Source organism: Leptinotarsa decemlineata, unplaced genomic scaffold, assembly GCF_025532065.1.
Source record: "Leptinotarsa decemlineata unplaced genomic scaffold, Ldec_3_MD MMD2_tig00001064_RagTag_RagTag, whole genome shotgun sequence".
Lineage (NCBI taxonomy): Eukaryota > Metazoa > Arthropoda > Insecta > Coleoptera > Chrysomelidae > Leptinotarsa > Leptinotarsa decemlineata.
This window is the reverse complement of record NW_027412558.1, coordinates 10,842,852-10,869,640: the sequence shown is the minus strand read 5'-3', so window position 1 is coordinate 10,869,640 and position 26,789 is coordinate 10,842,852. Positions and strand designations below refer to the sequence as shown.

At 35.2% G+C, this 26,789-nt stretch overlaps 1 protein-coding gene across 4 annotated transcripts in view; it reads right to left on the bottom strand.

Moving 5' to 3' along the window:
- LOC111503509 (uncharacterized) overlaps positions 1-26,789 on the bottom strand; it is a 324,843-nt gene that overhangs the window by 295,989 nt on the left and 2,065 nt on the right. For all 4 annotated transcript variants that reach the window (XM_074175659.1, XM_074175667.1, XM_074175662.1 and 1 more), the window contains exon 2: positions 21,526-21,636. In XM_074175659.1, the coding sequence (XP_074031760.1) occupies positions 21,526-21,636 (111 nt within the window). The remainder of the gene's footprint in view (positions 1-21,525; positions 21,637-26,789) is intronic.

Here is a 26,789-nt window from a genome sequence, read left to right as displayed (position 1 = left end):
CGGAAAAAACTACAGAGGGACCGACCCAGAAGATATCCGAAGAACTGTTTTGAGAAAGCAGTCCAATAAGAGAACACCTGAACGAAATAGGACAGTAGAATGGAGACATTTGCTGCAGGCAATGCAACAAAAGGACAAAGACAAATCGTTATATTTTATGCTAATGTGAGGCACAGTTTCATAGGTGGCAAATAATTTATCGAAAAAGTGTAAGAAAAACGCAGTTTTTCCGGACACTTGAAAGAAATAGACAAATCAGACGGCTCCCGGGAAGCGGAAAAACTCTTTCAATTCTCCCGACTGTTTTTTTAATTCAATTGTTTCCAAAAGTAACCCCACAGATTAAAAATTATTATAATTATTTTTTATAGGTAGAAAATCGATGAATGTAAACCAGTCCGACAGATAGGAATAATTAGAAATTGAATCTAGGGCGAGCGCTGGTCACTTTTCACCTTTCAAAAAACTGCACCTGCACCGTGAAGCTACTATTCAAAACGACGCATATACACCTAATCCGATTTTTGGGGTCATTCCTAGCAAAAATCTCTAATTTCACCTACGTCATTGTCATATACGTACGTATGTGGGCCAACGTTCAACCCCTTTTTTGAAACAAAAGAGTATCTCGCGGCGTCTGGCGTCGCGACGATGCCGGAACGCAATCTACTGCGAGGCGGCTCGCGAGAGAGAGTGTACCGATGTCTCTGCGGGATGCTGCGCGCCCCAGATTTTGACTTCCCTTTTCAAGCTGAGTTTAGAGGGCGGCGGGTGGGCGCCTCCGTGATGGTGACAAAAAAAAGTCACTTGAAAAACGTATTTTTCCTTATTTGGTTTCCTCACGTCCAGATATTTATAATTTGAATATATATTTACTGGATTCAAAATATTCATTCAATTCATACCAGTTCATCATTGTGCTTTATTACTAGTTACCAACTACACAAGGACAAAAAACAGTTTAAAAACTTGAAAATATGCCTATGAATTAATTTATTTCATAGCAGTTCATCATTGTGTGCTACTAACTACATAAAAACAAAAAAACAGTTTCAGGAGCTATCGACCTTGAAATTTCTTTTTTTAAAGATATACTGTTCCTGAATATCCTTCAGCAATTGACGTACGCTGCCATCCACGATGGTAATTCAACGTGGTCATACTGGTTCCATCTTCTACAACAAGAATTGATGATGTTCGACACAGACAGTGACCTCTATACTTCTTTGGATCGCTCAAACTAAAATATTTTGCTAACGTATTCTGAAAACACTTTATTGTGTGATTTTCACAAGATAGTTTTACAAAAACGCAACACGTGTTTCGCCATACAATGGCTTCCTCGAGCGTGTCTCAATAACTAATTCTACACATTAAATGCTGTATATACCTTATTCTACAATTTGAAGTACCTGAATTTCAAGTACCTGATTTTTTACCCAAGTTTGTAATGAATTGAATTATCTGAGCTTATGTTCCATTTTCCACATTTGAAAAAATATTCAGTAACGGAGAGTTATTTAATTCTAATTGAGCATTCAGTAAATTACCCGAATTCCTGAATCTATTGATTTCTAAACATTCTAGAAGTTTGAGTTTCATTTTCTCTTCTGAATGTAACAGATCGTATTCTTGATTGAACTCATGTCCTTCTGCTAAAAGGTGGTTTGCAAATGTGGATTTAGTCTTTCTATTTACAAAACTATTTCTATGCTCTTTAATTCTTTGGAAAAATGTTCTTCCAGTTTGGCCAATATACAGTTTTGGACAAGAGCCACAAGTCAGCTTATATATATATATATATATATATATATATATATATATATATATATATATATATATATATATATATAAAAGGATTTTATGGAGTGTGTATGATATACAAATCAAAAAATAAACAATTAATGGACATAACACTCCAAAAAGGGGGGGGGAGCAAACCGCGGACACGTGTTTCTGGCTATTGGCCTCATCAGCGCGGTGCAGCTAAGTGTAAAGATGGGCAACACTTGTTTGCCGAAAGCAGGAAACAACACATATGCACGGAGTCAACAACAGGAGCCAACCCGGATGTCACGCAGGTAGCTATAGCTGCCTACGTGGTCATGTTAGATGTAGCCTGGGAATTCTAGGTCTTCTAACTGGAACCACAAATGTGCGGTTGGCTCCTGTTATTGACTCCGTGCATATGTGTTGTTTCCTGCTTTCGGCAAACAAGTGTTGCCCATCTTTACACTTGGCTGCACCGCGCTGATGAGGTCAAAAGCCAGAAACACGTGTCCGCGGTTCGCCCCCCGTTTTTGGAGTGTTATGTCCATTAATTGTTTATTTTTTGATTTATATATATATATATATATATATATATATATATATATATATATATATATATATATATATATATATATATATATAAAACCGCGGACACGTGTTTCTGGCTATTGGCCTCATCAGCGCGGTGCAGCCAAGTGTAAAGATGGGCAACACTTGTTTGTTGACTCCGTGCGTATGTGTTGTTTCCTGCTTTCGGCAAACAAGTGTTGCCCATCTTTACACTTGGCGACACCGCGCTGATGAGGCCAATAGCCAGAAACACGTGTCCGCGGATGAGGATGTTTCATACGATGGTTATGTAAAATATTGGACACAACATGATGGATGAACATTGATACAATACATTTATAAAACTGGTTAAAGGATGTCTAATATTGGATAAAATATTTGTGAAAAACGTTACAGTTCAAAATTATTTTGAAGGAAGGACATTATTCTTCCTCAAAAAGTTCATCCCTGATGAAGGAAACAATTTATTAAATTTCCGAAAGCTTGGACAAACTTTAAAGAGTACTCTTTCATTTGGTACTTAGCCCCATCATTTGTTGGTTCCATATATATATACATAAATATCCAACAACGAAGTTTTGTCTTTATTGTTTTTAATAAATTTACTTAGATTATTATTAGTTCTGTAAGCTACGTTTACGCCTTCTTTCTTCAAAAACGGGCAATATTCCTGGTTGGTTCACCCAAATATACCAATGTCCTATAACTGACGTTATCGCATAAAATTGAATGTATGATAATGTCTGTGTACGATGGTTTGTGGAAAATTGCAAATTCATGTTTATTGTTATTTTTCGTAATGGTTAAGTCAAGGTAATTTATTGATTTATTTACCTTAGTGGTGAATTTCATTGACGGGTGGATGGAATTGGCATATTCAATGCCAACTTGCCTAATTGCCTATCGGTACCAGTAAAACATACTAAGATATCATCTACGTATCTGTACCAGTACAAAAAACTGTTAGCCAACTGATTAACTGATTAACACGTGTTGCGTTTTTGTAAAACTATCTAGTGAAAATCACACAATAAAGTGTTTTTAGAATACGTTAGTTATGGATTTTCATCAAGTATCGGCCGATTCCATCATATAAAATATTTTGCAGTGATAATCGGTGATCTCATCTATAAGTCAATGTACATTTTCTCCAGACAGAATTCTGGACTTTTTTGCTGCTATCCTTTTGGCCCTTGCTCAAATATTCGCTTAACTCATGTTAATTGGCGATATAAATATTCAATATTCAATATTGAATATTTGAACCAGTCTCGGTGAACATTGTATTTGCAGAATATCAATCACACGATGGTTTTCTGCAGATAAACCAAAATAGTTCCGAACAATTACGTTCGTGATGAGATTATCACAGAAATAATGTATATATGATCGTCATCTTGATATTTCTTATGGGATAGTCAATATACATTTTTTTCATAATTAAAATATTCAGAGAAACATATGTCTCATATTAAATCATGTTTCAAGACTATAAAAATATCTACGTATTTCATCAATCGGTGAAAATCTGTATTTCTACTGATGAATTAGAGTGTTTAGGATAAGATTTTTTTTATTTCCGCATTACCACGAACAGGAAATAGACAAATATCTGAAGATGAAAGTTGATAGAAATCCAAAATAACGTTTTGTTAGTACTTATTGCAGACATCGTCCCAGGAATGCAAAAAGACCAATTATTTTGATTCTTCAAGGAACGACTCATAAATTCGAAAGTAAATAAAAAAAATAACAATATTAAAAAAAAATTACAATATGACCTAGAAAATGAAGTGTAACACTAGTAGTGAGCGATATTAATATTAATAAATGGCAACAATGAAAGGAAAGTTTCATGAAATATTCAATATTTCTACTACCTGATACTCTGATTTTAATAATAGAATCACTGAATAAATAAGATTTTCATTATTGAATGAGAAACTTCTTATATTCAGTAAGTCATGAATAAATAATAGGTCAATCAGATGTGACTAACTAAGCAATTTAATAGTTTATTTTTGTATGCATATAACGTCTTTGTATATTTTATACGATCCGGTAGTATATCAATATTTTCTTTAAAATGAACATTTGTATATTTTGTACCATCTTCTTAAGTAAGTTTTAAGTAACTTCTCTAAATTTAGTTTTTAAATCTTGTTTAATGGAAATGAATATTTTTTTCATTTTCAAAAAGGTTCCTTGATATTTTCTCAAAAATTATTATACATATTTTAAATCATATGTTAAACTCAAATTGTATTGAAGACGAATAGAGTACTTTGAAATGTTTGACAAAAAGATGTTTTGAAAATTTTGGTAAGAGGTATTTAGAAATTTGATGATACCATTTTAAATGTCCACCAGTCATAATAACTATAAAAAGATTTGGAAAAGCTGAATATACTTATTTGAATTAATGAATCGAAGAGGTTTTTGTATAAAAGTGAATAATTTTTAAAATTCTTGCAAAGCGCTTTCGACTTTCGTCATCATCAGTGCTCACCTGAAAATGAGTGATCTAATTGAAAAGGAAGTTTAGTGAGAATTGAAGTTGTAAAATTTTTAAGGTTAAGAAATTTGGAAAAATTGTTTGAGATTACTTACTTGTCAGGCAACAGGAAGTATCAAATTAAGTACATTGCACATTTGTAATATTTGACTTATATAAAACAAAATAGGCTTATAGCCAAGAAAATACATTTTTGGATTGAGGCCATGTGGTTCAGTCAAAGTATCATATGAAGAAGGACAAATTGAGACAGAATGTGTCAAGTGTCATGTTAAAATAATGGTACCAACTTGAGGAGTGATCCATTATGGATTTGATTGAGTATGTAGAGGAAAAATATTGAATAAATTATATTAGTAAAATATGATTAATTAATAATTCATAATCATTTCATGAAGGGGAAGGAAATCTCTATTTAAGTTTACTTGAGTATTCAAACAATGATCATTATTGAAAAGTTCTTTAGAAATCTCCAACTCTTCAAACAAGTCAAGCCTAAGGACATTTTTATTATCTATTTTATGTAATATTTTGGAATTTCTATTGAGACTAAAGTTGGGATTGTAAAATTTTATGTGGTGGCCAAAAGCAGATTTGTCAGGTTTTTTTAAATGTTCATTAATACGAGTAAAAAGAGGTCTACAGGTTCTACCAATGTAAGATGGTAGAACAATCAGAACAGTCAAGCTTGTAGACTCCACTTCTGTGTAATTTGTTGATTTTGTCTTTGGAATTTTTACTAAAAAGTTACTTAAGTTGTTTTGAGATTAATTTTTTTTTTTTGCCAGGTATGGTATTTTCTATAAATTTGGAAATAACAGTACACATATTTTGATCAAAATAAGGTAAGGAGAAATATTTCACGGAAGGTAAATTAACCAAGGTGGTAGAGTTGAAGGCCAATCTTCTATCTGATCGGAGTTCAAATTTAAATAATTTGTAAATAATGGATGGTTGATAACCATTGTTGACAGCAATCTGTTTTAAAGTATTCAATTCTAAATTGAAATTGGAGGGAGATAAGGGAATGTTCAACAATCTGTTAACATAACAATTGAAGGAAGCCATTTTATGTTGCATAGGATGAAATGAATTGAAATTTAAACTCAGATCAGATAGAAGATTGGCCTTCAACTCTACCACCTCAGTTAATTCACCTTCTGTGAGATATTTTTCCTTACCTCATTTTGATCAAAATATGTGTACTGTTATTTCCAAATTTATAAAAAATACCATACCTGGCACAAAAATTTCTTTAAAATCTCAAAACAACTTCAAAATCAACAAATTACACAGAAGTAGAGTCTACAAGCTTGACTGTTCTGATTGTTCGGCATCTTACATTGGTAGAACCTGTAGACCTCTTTTCACTCGTATTCTGTTTAAAATCTGTTTTTCCGTTAACCAGCTGTCGCACCCCTACGAACAACAACCCTCAGAAGTCGAAACTTGTGCGAGCTAAGGATTAACGAGGTCTTACCTTTTAACGTGTGATTCCTAACACGGGTTGGACGGTAGCAAGTGAAGATCGATCGTTCAGACTAGGGCTTGAACCACCGACCAACACAGCAGTCAATTCGAGTGAGTGAACAAAGCACCTACGCCGAACCGCTTGGCTACCGACTGACCACATTATTGACCATTTAAAAAAAACCCGACAAATCTGCTTTTGGCCACCACATAAAATTTCACAATCACAACTTTAGTCCCAATGGAAATTCCAAAATATTAAATAAAATAGATAATAAAAATTTCCTTAGGCTTGACTTGTTTGAAGAGTTGGAGATTTCTAAAGAACTTTCCAATAATGATCCTTGTTTGAATACTCAAGTAAACTTAAATAGAGATTTCCTTCCCTTCATAAAAGGATTATGAATTATTAATTAATCACATTTTACTAATACAATTTATTCAATATTTTTCCTCTACATACTCAATCAAATCCATAATGGATCATTCCTCAAGTTGGTACCATTATTTTAACATGACACTTGACACATTCTGTCTCAAGTTGTCCTTCTTCATATGATACTTTGACTGAACCACATGGCCTCAATCCAAAAATGTATTTTCTTGGCTATACGCCTATTTTGTTTTATATAAGTCAAATATTACAAATGTGCAATGTACTTAATTTGATACTCCCTGTTGCCTGACAAGTAAGTAATCTCAAACAATTTTTCCAAATTTTTTAACCTTAAAAATTTTACAACTTCAATTCTCACTAAACTCCTTTTCAATTAGATCACTTACTGATGATGACGAAAGTCGAAAGCGCTTTGCAAGAATTTTAAAAATTATACACTTTAATACAAAAACCTCTTCGATTCATTAATAAGAACTATATTTTTTCCAAGTATGTTTTTTTATTTGATTGGTCGCTTTTAACTTTGAGTGGATCGTATCTGACAATTATTTTTTATTTTACTATTTATTAACTAGTAGAAAGCATGTTTTTTCAATATTATTCAATGTTAATAGGTGCTTCTTGAACCATTTTATATTTTAAAATTCCTAATAATCATTCTTTTTCATCTTACCACAAACAGTTTCAGTGTAAAAAATGACAATGTCATTAGCAGAAGCATGATATATTTTCTATACTTCATATCGGACCCAAAAGTCTTTCCTTGAGGAACTCCATAAAAAAACGAGAACTGCTTACTATATTATTTATTTTCACATACTGTCTTTTTTCAGCATTTCTTCAATTTCAATAGCTTCAATTTTTTTGAGCAATGACTAACCGAATGAAATGCTTCGAGAAGGATTGTAAACGTACAAAGATTTGGGATTTCAATTTCTAAAGAACAATAAAGATGTTTATAGTGAGGAACAAATAACACCTTCCCATGATATTTTTCAATTCTATAATAATTTCAATATATCCTTCATAATCAATGTAATAGGTGTGTAGTTTTTCAATTAATTTTTATTGCCATCCTTATACAGTGAGGTCCTAAAGTAACGAATAAATTCGTTTTCTACGTAATTATGAATACAAATGAAAAATCATGAAACAGGTCAATTTTTATACATGAAACTACACTCTCAATAAAATTATTCAACTGACCCTTCAACCCCCTAGAGGTAATAATATCCCTGTAAAAAAAATTAAATGAAAAAGCATAGGGTGTAATACCGCGTTTAAGGAGATTTTCAATTATCTATTCAGCTATGTAGTACCTTTTGGTTTTCGGATTTGGATACTCATGAAAAAAGTACAAACAAAGAGCCCTCAAGTCAAATATAACAAGATAATAATACTCAAATCAGTTGGTTATTATGAAATTTCGTTCCTAATCTCATCTTCACCAGGACATTTACGTCTATTCAATCTAATGATTCACAGATTACAGATTGTAAGTTGTCTCCAGCCTCGTTACAATTTGTTTCCTTGATATTTAATGAGTTTATATAACTTTTCAACATCTCTCTATCATTATGACTAGTTCCAACAAAGTTTTTCCTACACTACTACTGATATTTTCTCATACACTGTAAGTTTATGAAATTCCAACTGTTATTTCCGCTTGATTACAGGCATAAAACGGCCAAATCTCTCCAAACGGTCATCTCTAGCCATACGGTCAACTCCCGCCAAACTGTCAACTCTCGCCGAACGGCAATCTTCCGCTAAACCGGTGAAGCGGAGAGAGGGAAGAGGGGATAGGTGAAAACGCTTGAATGACCTATAAATAGGCATCTCCCGAAGGAATAGTCCAGTAGTCACCCGAAGACGATTGTGGATACTAACAATGTATTTGAATAGAATTGTAATGCATGATTTACATATCTTCATGAAAATATATATAATATTATTGTGGTCATTTTCTTTCTTGCTTTCTTTGCGAGTTTTCCACATTTTGGATCGCCTAGCTCATCTATACGGTCGCGCCGGCCCTGCCTAAAATAGACTAATCCTCAGTTTCCTTTTTGGAATAAGCCAAAATCGCTCTGCCGTTTCCGTATTTCCGTAATCGAATTCATCCGAAGTGCGCTTTCGGAGACAGACGTTAATAATAAAATTTCATTTCGAATAAGATTTTCCAAGATCAGCGACTATAAAATCTGACGTTGATTATGAAAAGATTACCGCTTCAGAACTGTAATAATATTCTTTTTTTTGACGAAAATAGGTATTTTGATATTTTTCATCTTCTTTCCGTCAAGAAGAGATCGTTCGTTATACAAAACGAGCTATTCTGACAGATAATTGAACGAGGGAAAAAATCTCAAGAGATTTTCATTTGAATTTTTCGATGATGCGAGTAATGATGGCGATTGATATATTATTTTTGATTTACTCAGAGGAAATTCTTGATGAATTCTTGTTAATTGTAGTTATTTACTGATTAATTTATATTTAAACTAGCCGACTCGGTATCGCAAAGGAGGCAGAATATATTCATCATTTTTTTATCATAGTTTCACACTGGCTTGTCCTCAAAGAAAGTTCACATTTTTACCTTAAGAACAGGCTATTAAAGACATAAGGGCTAAATGTTGCGCCTTCTGGAAAGTTCTAAAACAGTCCAGAACATTCGAGAGTATTCGAAAACATTCCTAAATATTTGTGAATATTCCAAACATTCTAGAACGGTAAATCCCGGGGCATCCCAGATTATTGTGGAAAGATGAAGGGAGTTATATGGTGTGATAGCTCTCTATCATCCCCCATCCTTGAAGAAGTTTCCAGTTTTTCACTTGAAAGACTTGCCTTTGAAGATAGAAGTTTTGCCTAGAACATTCGATAGTGTTCGAAAGCATTCCATAATATACTGAGCCCGGAACATACTGGATTGTGGTGGAGTGTTCCGTAAAAATCTGGAACGTGCAGGAACACTCCAGATCATTATTGACCGATGAAGCGAATTGTATGCTGTAGTAGCTCTCCATTTTCCATTCATGAAGGAGGGCCCCGTTTTTACATGTTGCAGAAAATTCTACAACCGTCAAGAACAGTCTAGAGCAATCCACAAGATTCCAGGACGAAACGGATCATTTTGGAATATTCTGGAACAATCTGGAACGTTCGAGAATATAATAGAAGGATCAGGGCAGTTACGCCAAGGAAAGGTTTCCATTTTTACACGAAGGGCGTGCTTTTGAAGAAATGTGGACAAGCCAACTAGTGGCGGTAGCGGTTTCGATACGCCAATGTCTTATCAGTAATAATAGGCTGACCCATGAAGGCATTGCTGGTATCATATGTCTTTAAAAGACATGTAAGTAAACCCGCCTCACCAAGGTAGTTGAGTCCCACAATGCTATTGTGTTGCAGCCTGTCACCAAGATGAGGCTTTGATGGGTCGACACAGAGCAGTCTGGTGTTTGATTTCAAATGCTTTCTTTTTTTGTTGCGTTCGTGATCCAGCTTGGCACCAATGATGAGGCTTTGGTGGGTCGAAACAGAGCAGTCTGGTGTTTGATCTCGAATGCTTTCTTTTATGGTTGCATTCGTGTTCCAGCCCGGCACAAATGATGACGCTTTGGTGGGTCGAAACAGAGGTATCTGGTGTTTGATCTCGAATTCTTTCTTTTTTGGTTGCATTCGTGTTCCAGCCTGGCGCAAATGATGACGCTTTGGTGGATCGATACAGAGTTGTCTGGTATTTGCTCTCGAATACTTTCTTATTGGGTTCTGGTTTGAAACAACTGTAAGCAATTTTTAATTCAACTCTATTCTAGTTTTCCAAAAATCCCACTACAGCCTCGATTACCTATAAACGGTATTGAATCAACAATCAATCAAATTTACTTGGAGTTGCTTCAACAAACTCACCTGAAATTGATTTGATTTATGTTTGGATTCAAAATTAGTGCGAAAGCAAGGCAAGCAGGTGTAATATTCTTCACTCTAGAACTAGTATCGTTTCAATAGTAATATCCATTCATTAAAGAATATTTGAATATAATTCACTAGCGACCCGCGACGCATGCGATCGCTGTTAATCATAAAGTGCTATAAGGTGAAGCGATGCCTTCGACGGGCTATTTATAGGCACGCGGCGCCGGCCCCCCAGCCGGTACGGCCGCAACTGCTATATCCCTGCATTTAAAATATGTAATATCTTCGAAAATATTCATTTAAATTACATGATGTGAAGGGCCATATTGATCTATATTGAATGCACAATGTACTTAAAGTACTTAATTGAATACACATTAACGCTGTATTGCTAAAATTCGCGTCGTAAAAAAGTAAAGGATAAAAAATGGTTATTCTGGGTTATCCCCACGAGATAGACATATACCATCACTGACATTTTTGTAGACCTCTAAGGTGTACATACAATACTGTAGTACAATATTTCGACCTATCTGGTAGGGTTCAGCCAGTGTTTGCAATTAAGTGAAAAAAAAATTCATTTACGACGTCACATTAGAAACCTCTAAAATTATCAGTGTTTCTTTACTATACTATGCATGTTATATACATATAAACCTTCCTCTTGAATCTCTCTATCTATTTAAAAACCCCGCATCAATATCCGTTGCGTAGTTTTAAAGATCTAAGCAAACATAGGGTTAGGTTCGATCCAATGTGAGTGGGTCTATTCAATCCTCCACCGCAACCCGCAAGGGTTTATTGTGACTCACACTTATTCACACTCCTCGACAAAATAAATCCAGCTTCTTAACGATGCCGATTAGTTTGTATGGTGAGTGGTCTTTAAGGCCAAATGGCTCTGCTGAACTCTAAAAACCTGATTCGGTCCCCGGCGGGGCAGGCTGTTTCATCATGTTCCAAACAGAGGCAACACACACGGTCTTCCGACAGTCGGAGCCTCTGCATATGATGCATATATGATTAGACATCATAGTTCATCCCTACTGTAGTCCAACAACTGTTCGGTATCAAGCTTCGAAGGGTGAATAAACGCCTTGGAGTGAGCCAATCCTGGAAGATTCTCCCAGAAGTCCTTAAATCTTTCTGCCATCCAGGTGTTTAATATTTGTTTGGCAAAGCCTAAAGCGATGCCAATTACAGGTTCTGGTCCGATGAAGCTGCTTGCAGCACCCTCCTTTGCAAGGGAGTCAGCAGCCTAATTGCCTTCCAGGTCAGTATGGCCAGGAATCCAGACCAGAGACAATCTTTTAAGTCTTCCTAACGAGGAGAGTCGTTTTTGGCAATTGGCTATCAATTTAGACGTTGCTCGGTAGGAGCCAAGAGCGTCCAACGCCGCTTGACTCTCCGAGAATATTTTTATTGCTTTGTGTGTGAGGTTGGATTCTTCCAATCTCTCCACACACAATTCAATATCGTAAATTTCCGCTTAAAATACAGTCGCATAGGTTCCTAGGCAGGTTGATATCTCTGTCCTGGGTCTACGACTGAAAACACTCGCATCAGGACCTGAAGGTGTTTTTGATCTATCTGTGAATCAACAACTATCTGCTCTTAATATTTCCTTTTCCCAAAGGACCCAGTCCTCTCTACTCGGATACAGTACTTTATAAGGCAGTTCGAAGTTGACATTTGGAGGCATAAAGTCACAAGTCATTTCCAGAATGCTGTGACTTCCACTGTCAACCAACAGTCTGTTGCACTCTGCATTAAATTGATTTGTGCAATTGTCAATGTGCAAAAGTCTATATGCAGTCCATCTAACCTCTGGCCTCTCTCTCCAGGAAAATGTGGAGAGGAGGTAGACCTAGAAGTATCTCCATGGCCGCTGAAGGTGTAGTACTTATGGCACCACTGATGGCTGGACAAACCTGTCTCTGTGAGCCAGAGAGCTTCGCCTGGGCCGTTTTCTGTAAAGCCTTCGGCCACCAGACAATTGCACCATAAGTGATCATTGGTCTGACAATCATCACATAAATCCAATGGATTTGATTGGGACCCAAACCGCAAGTTTTACCACAAATTCTTCGACATGTCCATAGGGACAGTCTGGCTTTCCGAGTGAGCGTTCCAGGTGAGTTTTTTATCAAGGATAATGTCTTTGTTTCACCTCCGTTTCAAATGGAATGACCTCACTATTAGGGGAAAGTGGAGTTCGATCGTCCAATCATCTCCTACTGGTAAAGGAGATTATCACAGTTTTGCTAGGGTTGACAGACATCTGCTCCCTCACGTTTTGGAAGATATTACAAGCTACCCTTTCCGACGTGGACCTTGACAAGATGACAAGGTCATCTGCTTAAGATTGCAAATCTACTTTTCTTCTGTCAAGGGCAATCACGCAGACTATCCATCAGGAGCCACCACGGAAGGGGACATAATACCCCACCTTGAGGACAGCCTCTAGTAACCCCGAAACTGATGGCCTCGCCTTGACGAGTTTTAGTTGAAGTTCTGTTTACCAGCATGGTATAGATCCAGCCAGTCATAGTCGATTCCATACCTTTCCTAGCCAGAGATGATCCTATAGATTTAGGTAGTGCATTGTCAAATGCTCCTTCAATATCGAGAAATACAGCAGCCGCATACATAGGGACAGTAGTGATTACTGTCCAATTTGGTGCCATACTTATATAAAGCTACCGACATCAAAATTCATCTCTATAAACGTCATTTCAATTGTGTGACATTTTTTAAGGACAAAACACGAGCACTACAGAAAAATCCTTAAGGCACTCAAAAAACGGTGCCTGTGCGAAAGTAGTTATTCACATTGGATTTGAATCGCTGGAGATTCAATTCATTTGAAAAAAACGTTCGCAGGAAGTTTATTCCACATAAACGGAGTTATCCAAATAAAAGAGTTCTTATACGTTGAAGTTTGAGGTGTAATGAGTTGAACCTCTCCAACCTCTATTCGATGTTCCAGAATATCAAGGTTGAAAGTGATGTTCGTGTCTTCAGTGAAGCGAATGGATCTTTTCTGGATGGAATTTAGCAGGTTCAGGGTATACTTAGGGGCGGAGCTCCATACATGTGAACAATACTCCAGAGAAGGTCTCATCTGAGCTTTATAAAGCATCAAAAGTTGCTGAGGTGTGTACAATTTTCTGGTTCGGAACAGTGTTCCAAGCTTTTGAGAAGCAACGTTTGCAATGGGGAATGTTCCTCCTGACGAAAGTGAAGTAGTTTTCATGAAAGAGCTCTAAAACAACGCATTTTAAACTTATCATTTCAACTTTTTTCTTCAAAAAATTATTTAAATACTTAAAAAAGAGGAATGAAATAATGCATAACATTTGAAGGGCTTCGCTTCTATTTCACCATTTGGCAACATCGGTTATACTAATAAAGGACAATGAATCTGTTACCTGTATGAGACAAACAAAGATGACATATTTCAGAGGCGTGCTGTTCTGTTTACTTATGTTCCGAATTCCGAGACATTCTGTGACATATAAAATTTTGTGCACCTAACCTATCTTTCTCTATATAAATAAATAACAAAACAACTGTTGTTTATGTGGCTTGTGGAGGTGATATCGAACTATAATTTATATTTTGCCTTAACTTTTGATTTATAAAGATAAATTAGGTATATAAAGGTATAAATTATTTCAACTTGATATAGGCGCTGTTGCCAATATGTGAATTAGAAACGAATCCCTTTAAAAATTAAAACCCAACATTTGAAACATCAATTTGAATACTTCTCGAAGTGAATTTTAAAAACTCATGGATTAAACTAAACTTCATTTTGTTCAAACTTACATTTGCTGTAAAATCCCAAATTGAGGAACATTCCCCATTCCATCTGCATGATTGTGCCAAGACATACTGGTATCCATTCCAACCCCCCAACAAACAACCCCGAAAAAGCTTAATATACGGGTTGCGATTTCCTAGACTGCTTTTGAAGACTTTCACAATAAAGTATTACATTCAACAAAGTTTCTTCTAAGAACAAAATGATTCGTTCGCCGTTTTCGCATCAGTTGAGACAATTTCTAAAAACTCTTTTTCAATAATTCCAATCAATGACAAAAGATACGGAATTTCTGAAAACGTTACTACAGCTGGTTATCGAGTATTCAAAGAATTCTTCCGGCGAAGACATGCACAAAAGGAAACGATATAACATAACTTAAAATCATCGATTTTGCTATTACGGCGGTAATCAGCAACCTCGACCTCATAAATTTTCCAGAAATTCAGTTCAGATGAATTTCAGAGGCACGACTCCAGCGTCCAATATGATTTCAGGGCGCTGAGAAAAATAGTCGAAAAATGGGTAGGGAAGAGCGACATCTGTAGATTAGTAGAGTAAAAACATCGGGCGGAACTAAATGAGAGACTGTCAAAAATATTTCAATGGTTAGTCTATATACAATGTTTCAACTGATGAAATAAATATTTGTCTAGTGACCTGTATTTCAAGGTTAACTAATTCATCCAAATTTGTTCACTCATCAGAAATCTACACAAACTCACTGAGGCAGTGTCCACAAAAATGGCCTTCAAATAGTTATCAACTTTTTTTTATGTTCGACTATGAACCGAAGAAAAACAATACATTGTTTCAAAACACATTATTTCATGTTTTACTTTGAAAGTTTACTTTTTTTGTTTCATCCGTGATGTTTCAGAATTCATTCTCTCAACTGTGGCATGTATAACTTTCGTTTGGATTATTTCCTGCTCTCTTATTTTTCAACCGTTAGCAATCAATATATGCATTACCGTAAAATAATTTCTCGTTTTCATTCAATCAATTATTAAATACAGTAGGTACATCATCTGGAAATTATATTGTAAGCCTAGCTATACATAATGTCACCTCTCCCTCAGGATTCTAGAAGTTTATAAGATATGAAAGCTTAGATTCTTCCATTAAATGGTGTAGTATAAGTATGTACTTGAAAATGTATCTAGTTTTTTCCTGTCTGAAAGGAGAGCCTTTTATAGATATCAGAGGATCTATTTTTTATGTACTAACGTCAGATCACTGCATTTATTGAACGATGCAAAAGTCAAGAACAATTCATTCTTTAGTATAATTTACATGAACTCCACATTTAAAATCATATTCACTGTCAAATAATTTCGTTCATTATAGCAGGGGAGCCCACGATGCAAAATGGGGATTTACTCGAGCGTCATAGAGACCTATTAGGTTGCAAAGCTTAGATGATAAGAAGAAAAAAATGTTATATATTATATACCTCTTCATCGGTGGGGGAAGCGACTATAGATTTTTGAATATTTAAAAAAAATACTGTTGCATGGACATACTCGAGCGCGTCAGATATTGATAGCATCAATGTCCTACGTATTTTTAATAATGTTGGTATGTTAATCTGATCGTTTGCATGATGTGGGTGGTTGTACGTAAGGGTTAAAAGTGAAAAGAAACAAAATTTCATCGAGCGCGTCAGATTTTCAGAGGGGGTGTTAAGTGCAACAAAAAAAAAGCTCTCATTCAATAATCTGACGATTTCGATCTGACGCAAACTCGCGGCCATTATTATAATGTGCAAAAAAAATCACCATTTTGAAATACTCAAGCGCGTCAGATTAAGATATATATAGTTCATCTTTATGTTTTAGACGTGCTGTCTCATAATCTGACGATTATCTAGAGGGATTCACTTAATCTGAAAAAAATAAAAAATTTTCAAAAAGAAATTTAATTCATTGAACTTAATTAATTGAAAAGCTCAGGAAACAGCATGCAAATAAATAAGTGTATGTTTTTTAAGTAGAATACTTGTATTTATAAGAAAATTGTTTTTGAAAAATGCTCAAAATAATTTCATTTTTTATAATCAATTGATTGAATAATGAAGAAAAGAGAAATGAAACATTCTATATTTTTTAACACTTTCATTTGTAACTAACGTTACAATATATAAGGACATTTTCAAACTTATACAATATATTAGTTTGAAAATGTCCTTATAGGACGAAACTGTAGTAACGTTAGTTACATATAAAAGTGGTAAAAAACAGAAAGTTTAATTTCTCTTTTCTTCATTATAATTTCCTACCTCGTAGTAACGGCTACATCTATCAATTAATTGATTAATTAATCATCATCTTCATCACGAACGAGTCTCTGTGATTAGCTGTGATGGGGTCATGGCAACAGAATTCAGAGTGGGGACAGAGTGAGAGAGTAATAGATAGAGACAAAGTGAATAGAGAATAGAGAAATATAATCTCGGAGAGGGAAATATAGGTATCACACAGCTGCACGCATTAAACTTTATCGACGAATTTTTGTTATTTCGGCTTGCGGAAATCGTCAGATCATACATTTTTCGTTATCCTTGAATTATTTCCTTCAAAATAAAAAAAATTAGCTACGCTCGAGAACGTTGAAATGACGTTATTTTTTTACAACTTTGCTGCCCTCCCCTTTTTTTACGTCACTCTCAAATTGTCAGATTACTGGAATATACACTTTTTAGCAGGTAATTAACTCACCCTACCTTAATCTGACGCACTCGAGAATTTCTGATGATCAATTTTTTTTACTAATCTGATCCATTATCCCTCACAGGTGACCTTATATATGGAGCTCATATTTGGTGGAGGTACTCAACCGGGTACAAAGTATCCCCCTGTATATTAATCTGCCGCGCTTCAGTAAATCCCGAAATCCCCGCTTGGGCTCCCCTATTATTAACAGCACCAATCTAACATTAGAATGTTGAAATTTTCGAAACCGTTCTAAACACAAGTATTCCGATATCTGTAAAAAAGTATGCATTCATTGTCAACTAAAATTTACACTATTTATAATCAAAATATCGATTTTCCTGAAATAGGTTGATCTTTGCATGACGTCTCAACGAGTAGGTCATCACATCATCAACGTCATAAATGGAAAGTGAATCAGCTGCAGAGGTACAAAAATCTATGAATATAAAAAGTACAGGGAAAGTATTTAAGAAACCGTCTCAAAAAAAGCTAGAGAATTGCCTTGATAGTAATGACATCGCCTGAGTATGCAATATTGCAATGTTACTAACTGAACAGTGCTAGTCAGAGATACCTGAACAAAGGAAGGCTCTACAATGGTGACCTTAGCTGCAGGTGCTGATAAACAAGAAACATGTCCAACAAATGAGCATGCACTGTTAAAGAAATGCACTGTTTACCATGGGTAAACAGTGCATTTCTTTAATATCCCCCCTTTTATTTCTTCCACGGTCAACTTAGAAAATTGAAATTTGTGATAATGGAATTGATGCATGAATACTTTATTTTGAAGTGAAATTGGCCGATGAAACTTTCAAGATGGCGACTGGGCGCCATCGGGCGCCATCTGGGGAAAAATTAATTGAAAGGGGGGTCTTGTGGCACATCATTTTGAAGTTCTTGACGAATACTTCACAACCCTCGAATATGAAGTCAATATCTTCACCTACTAGAAAATGGCGGAACATTTAATAATTTCCTGACGACAAACACATTAATATCGATATTTCTAGAAATATTCCTTTTTATCTGCCATATGGCAATTCCAACAACCCTATAACGTTCATTAAGTTATTTTTTGTTTATGAAAACGACAAAAAATGTCATTGTTCAGTGAGAATATTCTCATTTAGTTTTCGGTTTTACTAGTAGAAAGGTACCACGTCAACAATCTCTGAAATGGTCAATTATCGTCCATTGGAAGAAAAAATTGAAGCGATTTTTATTTACGGCGCGACGCGTAACTTTCACGAGACCGAAAGGATTTTCAATTAACGTTTTCCGAATCGTCCTATCTGCACATAATATTTGAGGGAACTTGTATCCAAATTCACAACTACCGGTAGTGTATATAACAAAAAGTCCCAAGGTCATCTGTCCATTCCGGAAGAACAGCAAGTCCAAATAATTTGTGAGAGGGTAGTAAATCCTGAACAGTCTACTTATTCGGTCGCGAATATTAGTGAGGTGTCTCCTTCTACTGTGCGGAGACTTTTGAAGAGGAGTAGGTATCATCCATGGAAAATTAAAATGGTACACCAATTAACTCAAGATGACTCTGATTGAAGAAAAGAATTCTTCGAAATCATGGCGAAAATCATTGAAATGCTTCCTACCTATCTCCACAATATTTGTTTTAGTGGCGAATGTACATTTTACAATGTACAATGTTCATAGACAAAATCCAATCCCAATATTCAGAAAAAATTAACGTTTGGGCAGAAATATTGGGAAACCATATTGTAGGATATCTATTTATTAATCAAAATTCAACAGGGGAACTGTATTTGAATAAGCTGGAAACTACTGTTGACCCTCTCATCACTGAAATCGTCGAAGCGAATCCTAATGAATTCGATATGGATATTGTATTCCAACAAGATGGAGCGCCACCACATTACCAGACAAGTAAGAAATTATTTGGATACTACTTGTCCAGTCGTTGGATAGGCCATGGAGGTCCTACAGAATAGCCAGCCCGCTCGCCAGATTTGACACCTTTGGACTCTTTTATGGGGCTATTTGAAACAAAAAGTGTACGAAACTAAACCTGCTTCAATATTGGATATACGGCAGAGAATAATAAATATTTGTGTTCGAAAACGTTCGGCGTGAAATATTGGATAGGCTGTTCATATGTCAAGAAGTTCAAGGCAACCATTTCAAGCATCTTCTGAACTGACCTCAAGCTTATTACCTCATATTACATAGTTAAATGTCAATATATTCAGGCAACTACTAAAAGTTCTGCCATTTCGTAGTAGGTGAAGATATTGACTTCATATTCTAGGGTTGTGAAGTATTCGTCAGGAGCTTCAAAATTATGTGACATAAGACCCCCTTTCCATTTAATTTTTTTCCCAGATGGCGCCCAGTCGCCATCTTGAAAGTTTCATCTGTCAATTTCACTTCTAAATAAAGTATTCATGCGTTAATTTCATTATCCCAAATTTCAATTTTTTGAGTTGACCCGTTCAAAAAATAAAAAGAGGGAGGATATCAAAGAAATGCACCAAACCAAAGGAAGCGTCCAGGAGAGCCAAGACCAAAAAAGCTCGCGAAATTCAATCAAATGTTAGGGCTTTGCTGTTTTCTTCGTTAACCGTGGCGTAGTGCATCAGGAATTCTTGCCACATGGCCGTACAGTCAATAAGGAATATTATCTTGAAGTTGTGCCACTTGCGAGAAGCAATACGAAGTAAACGTCCGGTATTGTGGAAAAACAATTCATGGCTTTTATGAATGCACATCCTACAACCACGAGTTGTCACTGACGCCTCAAAAACAACTCGTGGTGTAGGATGTGCATTCGTAACGAAACCGCCTGTAAATTTTCTTTACATGAATCTGCCACTATTCTCACTGGAGAACTGCATGCCATCTATAAAGCTCTTTCCTTCATTAAAATAGCACCTGGTAAAGAGTTTTTGATAATTACGGGCTCACTCAACTCCCTTATTTTTTTGTCGAAAATATATACCCATCACGTACTGGTAAATATGATTAAAGAGGAGATGAAACAACTAGATAACAGGACAGTAACCCTCCTATGGGTTCCTTCACATACTGGGATTTCTGGAAACGAAATAGCCGATAAAATTGCCAGAGAAGCTGTAGAACATCCAGCATGTAATCTCAGTATGAAAACATTGCCGATAGATCTCAAATCCTATTTCCATTGCAAAATTGTAGAAATTTGGAATCACCACCTTCCAAACTTAAGGAAATCAAGGCTACATTATATCCTTGGAACAACAAAGCAACAAACCGCTTTCATCAAGTCATAATTACAAGATTACACACTCGCCTTACGCATGAACATCTAAAGAACCGCCACCAAAATGTTTCGCGTGTGAAGTGCTTGTGACTGTTAAGCATGTTCTGGTGCCCGCTCTTCACAGTTGAGAGACTGAACAATAAAATTTCCTCCGAACTAAGTGAAATTTTCCAAAATACCAATACCAACAATATTGTTGAATTTCTTAAAGAATGTAACCTTTTATTTATACTGTAATGTGAACAACTGCATGTTTTAGATATATTTTATATGTTTGCCGCTAATAGCTACGGCTGATGCGGTTTTTTCTAAATTGAAAAAAAAAAATTCATGGCTTTTGCATCACGATAATGCACCTGCTCATTCGTCATTGCTTGTTCGTAATTTTTTAGCCAAAACAACACCGAAGGCATGCCTCAGCCATCGTATTCACCTGATTTGGTCCCCTGTGACTTTTTCTTATTTCCAAGATTGAAGAGATCCATAAAAGGACATCGTTTTGCGACGATTGAATCGCAGAGAGATCTAAAGGTCATACAAAAAAGTGCATATCGGAACTGCTTCGAGGATTGGAAAAAAGCATGAAGGGGACTACTTTGAAGAAGACAAAATATAAATTGATAAATAAATAAATATTTCTAAGAAAAATGAAAATTCACCTTATTTTTCGATCAGACCTCGTATATCACATTCCATCCATATGTGATATACATCATTCGGGGAGCCACATTAAGAATATATCTGGAATTGTACAGGATCAGAAGTTTTGGTTGATAAGTTCTACATATGACCTTACTAATAGCCAATTTGAAGAATCAGACACGAGTCATTTCTAAGCGCCCAGTAACTCAAAAGAAACGTATGACTTATACATATCACGTACTAATTAAAACACGAAATTTATTTGTCATCTCTGGTTGGAGAATTCCCTCGTGAAAATTATTTATTTCATTCATCACGAAAGTCCAACAATATAAAGAATGGTACTTACTTGATTTGAAAGGGTTATTTTTTTTTTTTTTTTTTTTTTTTTTTTTTTTTTTTTTTTTTTGTACTTACTTGTTTCGCCATTGGTTTTGTTCAAATTGAGATCTAAAATAGGTCCAGTAGTACCGGCACTAGTAGCCTGCGGGGGGCTTTGTAGTAAAGTGTCCGTCGATGGCTCATCATCTGAAATTGATAACAAGAATTATTACACAAAACCAAGATAAGATAATATTGATGATTTCAGTAAAAAGTAGTTAAAACTGAAAATGGCTGATTTTCCTTTCATTGTTCATCGTTTTCTCATGTTTTCTTTCAAACCATCTCTGTCGTTCAATCTCTCTCTCTCTCGCTCACTCTCAGTAGTTCTTGGCCTAACCGGAAAGAAGATGCGCTTATTGCTAAACATGTCTTTTTCATTTTTTACATTATACTTCATGGAGAAACACAATATTCCATTGGAAAAATTGACCTTGGTCTGTTTGATATCAGAATTGAGTTCAAAGTAGGCTTTCCAAGACATAAATTTGAATACCTAGACTGAGGCCGGAATTTTGAGTAGGGGAAGGTGGGGGAATCACGGACGCAGGGTAATCGAGGACGTGTATGTTTCAACCAGTGTGAAGGTGGCCATGCGTTTTCATCCATGTGTTTGGTGAAAGAGAGGCGAGCGCGCTATTCCGCCATAGGTCGTTTCACCTCAATTATTCACATGGCTAGCCATGGAAATTTTTACATTGATAGACTCATTGCTGGAAACGAACTGATGTGATTGGAAATTATTCAAACGATGATGAAAATCCTTTTTTTTTATGAAATGAACCGCATTTTATTGAAATTGTACAACAACTGATAATAATAGAAGCAGAAAAATAATTCCAAAAGGAAATTCGTTGCTAGGAATATTTTTTCTGTCAATTAATTAAATACACCCCCGAGTACCCTTAATTCAATTTTCATTAGAAAATATCATAACTCCTTGCAGAAACACATTGCTGGGAATTTTTTTTCATGAAACCATCGAATTTGGCATGCTTATTAACCCCAGAAGGGTCGCTGATTTGGTCTCGCGAGACAACACCCCCAACTACCCCTAATTCACTTTTCATTAAAAAAAACATAAGTCCTTGCAAAAAAACATTGCTGGGAGTATTTTTTCAAGAAACCAATCGAATTTAGCAAGCTTGTTAACCCCAGATGGGTCGCTGATTTTGTCTCACGAAAATACATCCCCTTCTACCCTTTATTCAATTTTCATTAATCATAACTCCTTGCAGAAATACATTGCTGGGAATATTTTTCCATGCAACCATCGAATTTGGCATGCTTATTAACCCCAGAGGTGTCACTGATTTTGTCTCACGAAAATACACCCCCTTCTACCCTTGAATCAATTTTCATTAGAAAAACTCATAACTCCTTGCAGAAACACATTGCTGGAATGATCTCCAAGAAAGTTAACTCAAACACCTTCTATCTACAAGTTGAAGAGCATAGTGGTTTCGAAATAGATGATTTTTTTCTACGTGTGAATACTACGACTAAAATTTAGATCAATGGATTTGGTTTTCGAAACTTATTCAACACTATCATTGGAAACCCATTGTGAATGCTGCGAATAATATGATTCTGGAAAAAATTGATAATCTGCTTCAGTTATTGACAGAAAGTTACGGTTATGAATGAACTTTCAATGTGTTTTCGCGAAGAGTTATAATTTTTTTTTATGAAAATTGAATTAAGGGTGGAAGGGCCTTCTGGGGTTAATAAGCATGCCAAATTGAATGGTTTCATGGAAAAATTTTCCCAGCAATGTATTTCTGCAAGGAGTTATGATTTTTTTTAATGAAAATTGAATTAAGGGTAGAAGGGGGTGTATTTTCGTGAGACAAAATCAGTGACCCCTCTGGGGTCAATAAGCATGCCAAATTCGATGGTTTTATGAAAAAATACTCTCAGCAATGTGTTTTTGCAAGGACTTATGATTTTTTTTTATGAAAATTGAATTAAGGGTAGTCGGGGGTGTATTCAATTAATTGACAGAAAAAATATTCCTAGCAACGAATTTCTATTTGGAATTATTTTTCTGCTTCTATTATTATCAGTTGTTTGTACAATTTCAATAAAATGCGGTTCATTTCATGAAAAAAAGGATTTTCATCATCATTTGAATCATTTCCAATCACATCAGTTCGTTTCCAGCAATGAGTCTATCAATGTAAAAACTTCCATGGCTAGCCATGTGAATAATTGCGGTGAAACGACCTATGGCGGAATAGCGCGCTCGCCTCTCTTTCACCTAACACATGGATGAAAACGCATGGCCACCTTCACACTGGTTATGTTTCACTATGTTAGAAAAGAATGAAATGACGACGCGCTCGTTTTACAAGGTAGGGGAGACCGAGACAGGTTGTAACACGGGATAAGGTGTAACAGTCGCAAAATCTCCTGAAAGTTTATTCTGGCAACCCCGTATCAAGCACGGACTTCTAGGAAATGTTATCTGTGCTAGTTTCACTTATGCAGCCAATCGCTAGATGTATTTTTCTACCTGTGCCTTCAACCTCCTAGCGAGGGTGAATAACAACCCTAAAATTTTAAATGGAAACTGGGGTCGAGTGATATATCATTTGAAAGGGCACAAAATTATCTTTCCAATGATACCTAATTTGTTGTATTTCACTCAAACATGTAGGTATTATGAAGAAAAACAACTACAACCCAGTACTTTGAAATGTGTAATTGACTTAGTAGAATCCTACTTCAGCAAGTGCTGAAAATGTGACCCATTTGCTTCCATACAATAATACAGATTTTGTTTAAATTTATTCCTAACATTCTGTAGCATATCAGGTGATATACTTCTGCACTCTGCTGTAATTTGTTGGCGAAGATCTTCTATGGACTTGGGCTGCGTAGCAAAACATTTATTTTTCAAGTGTCGCCTAAGGAAAAAGTCTAAAGGCGATAAATCAGGTGACCTGGCAGGCCATTCGATAGGGCCTCTCCTTCCAATCCACCGTCCAGGAAACCGGTCATCTAAAAACTCTCTTACCGGAGGAGGTGCTCCATCTTGCTGGAAATGAAGCCGATCATCATTATGATTTTGGTCATTTTCAATTATTTCTGTTATGAGAGGATCAATTGTATCTTCAAGCATGTTCAGGTAAACCCCAGCAGTTAAATTACCAGGAATAAAAAGTGGCCCTACGATATGACTGACTACCTAATATGCCACACCAGACATTGATTTTTTGAGGGTACTGAGTATGGACCTCTCGGAATAAGTGTGGGTTACTGTCATCCCAGTAACGGCAATTATGCCTATTCACAGCTCCATTCAAAAAAAATGTACTCTCATCGGAAAAGCACGTGTTGAATGATAGGTGCGGATCATCAATTAGTAGCTGGCTCAGTTGTTCACAAAATTGCAGCCTTCTATCAGGATCATCTTCATTGAGTTCCTGTACTAATTTAATTTTGTAGGGATGAAATTTATAGGCTTTTAATATCCGTATTATGGACGAACGGGAGACACCTGAGACTGCAGCAAGCTGACGGGTACTTTGAGTATGATCCAATTCAACATGTCCCAAAACAGCGACTTCCACTGCTTCATTTCTGATCGGTTTCCATGGCTGGTGTTTCACATTACAGACAGATCCGGTATCGACAAACTTTTGGACTAACTTGGCAACATATGAATCATTCACATTTTTCCCGGGATTACTATTATTAAAGAGGCGAGCAGTAAGTCTAGCTCGACTATTATGTTGATAATAAAGTTTAAAAATTTCAACTCGTTCAGGAATGGAATAAACCATTTTTACAGTAAAGTTGAAATAATTTCAAAAGCAACCGAACTGAATCAATGAACGTTTGTCTAAATTTTTTTTGTACACTTATCTGCTGTTGTTATTTGAACCAAAAAACGCACGAGAGAAATTGAGGAATGTAGTAGCGATAAAAATGCCGTTTTTTCCGCATTTTCATTAACACCAAAAATCTCGAGTAAATGTTCTTGCTTTTTTATAACTATTCAAGTAAATACAACAAATTAGGTATCATTGGAAAGAGAATTTTGTGCCCTTTCAAATGATATATCACTCGACCCCACTTTCCATTTGAAATTTTAGGGTTGTTACTCACCCTCGCTAGGGGGTTGAAGGCACAGGTAGAAAAATACATCTAAAATGTGTCCCCCTCAAAAGCAAAATTGACCTGTCCGAGCATTTTTGCGTTAAATTACAAAAAAAGAAGAAAAGCAAGGTGCATACTTTTCGTTGGACCACTCGATATATTGATTTATGTTTACGGATCTATGTACATGTTAGCAAGTAATATCTTCCACTGTTATTGTTTTTTTTCAACTGTATGTATATATATATATATATATATATATATATATATATATATATATATATATATATATATATATATATACATATATATATATATACATATATATATATACATATATATATATATATATATATATATATATATATATATATATTCAATAAAAATTCATTCATTGATATATCTGACTCCACTCCATATAGGAATGGTAAAAATATTCCACAAATGAATTTTTTTTTGGAAATGTTTTTCAATTTCAATTCATTTTCAAAACATTCGAACCTTAGTACAAAAGAAAAATTTGCTAGTCTTATCAGGTACATTTTTGTGTTAGAATATCTGAACATTTTTTGTTGATCTGATAAATATCAGGAATGTAAAAAGATAGTTGAAAACAAGCAAAACCTACTTTGGTATAAACAAAAGATTCCTAAATTCATTGAAAACATAAGGGACTGACTGATTCTAAAGAATAAATTATAGTTATCTAGTCATCTGTGGTCTGTCAAATAATCCCTTCTTCACTGGTGTCCTCTTTCATATAACTTGATATGTACAATTTCAGTCAAGATTAACCAGACTGTTAATATCTTCTCTTGAAATCATTCAAATTACAAAAATGGAGTTTCTCATAATGAGTTCAACAAAAACCATTATTGCCAATTTCAAATTTATTATCAAAAATCCATATTTTGAATTAGAAAAACAATTGAAACTTTAAAAAATGTTTATTCAATTTTTTGAACTCTCTCAAAATAAATAAGTACTTACATTTAACATACTATGAGCTACAATCACAAGAGTTTAATTTCTTTGGTTTATTATGTGTAAATCTAAAATACAAAACATCATCATTAGTTACAAAACATCATTAGTTAGGTTAAAATAGCATGTAAGTACTGAATGAATAATATTACATTGATGAATATATGAAAAAATTAATATAGCAAAACTGTACATTTACATTGTCCATAAAA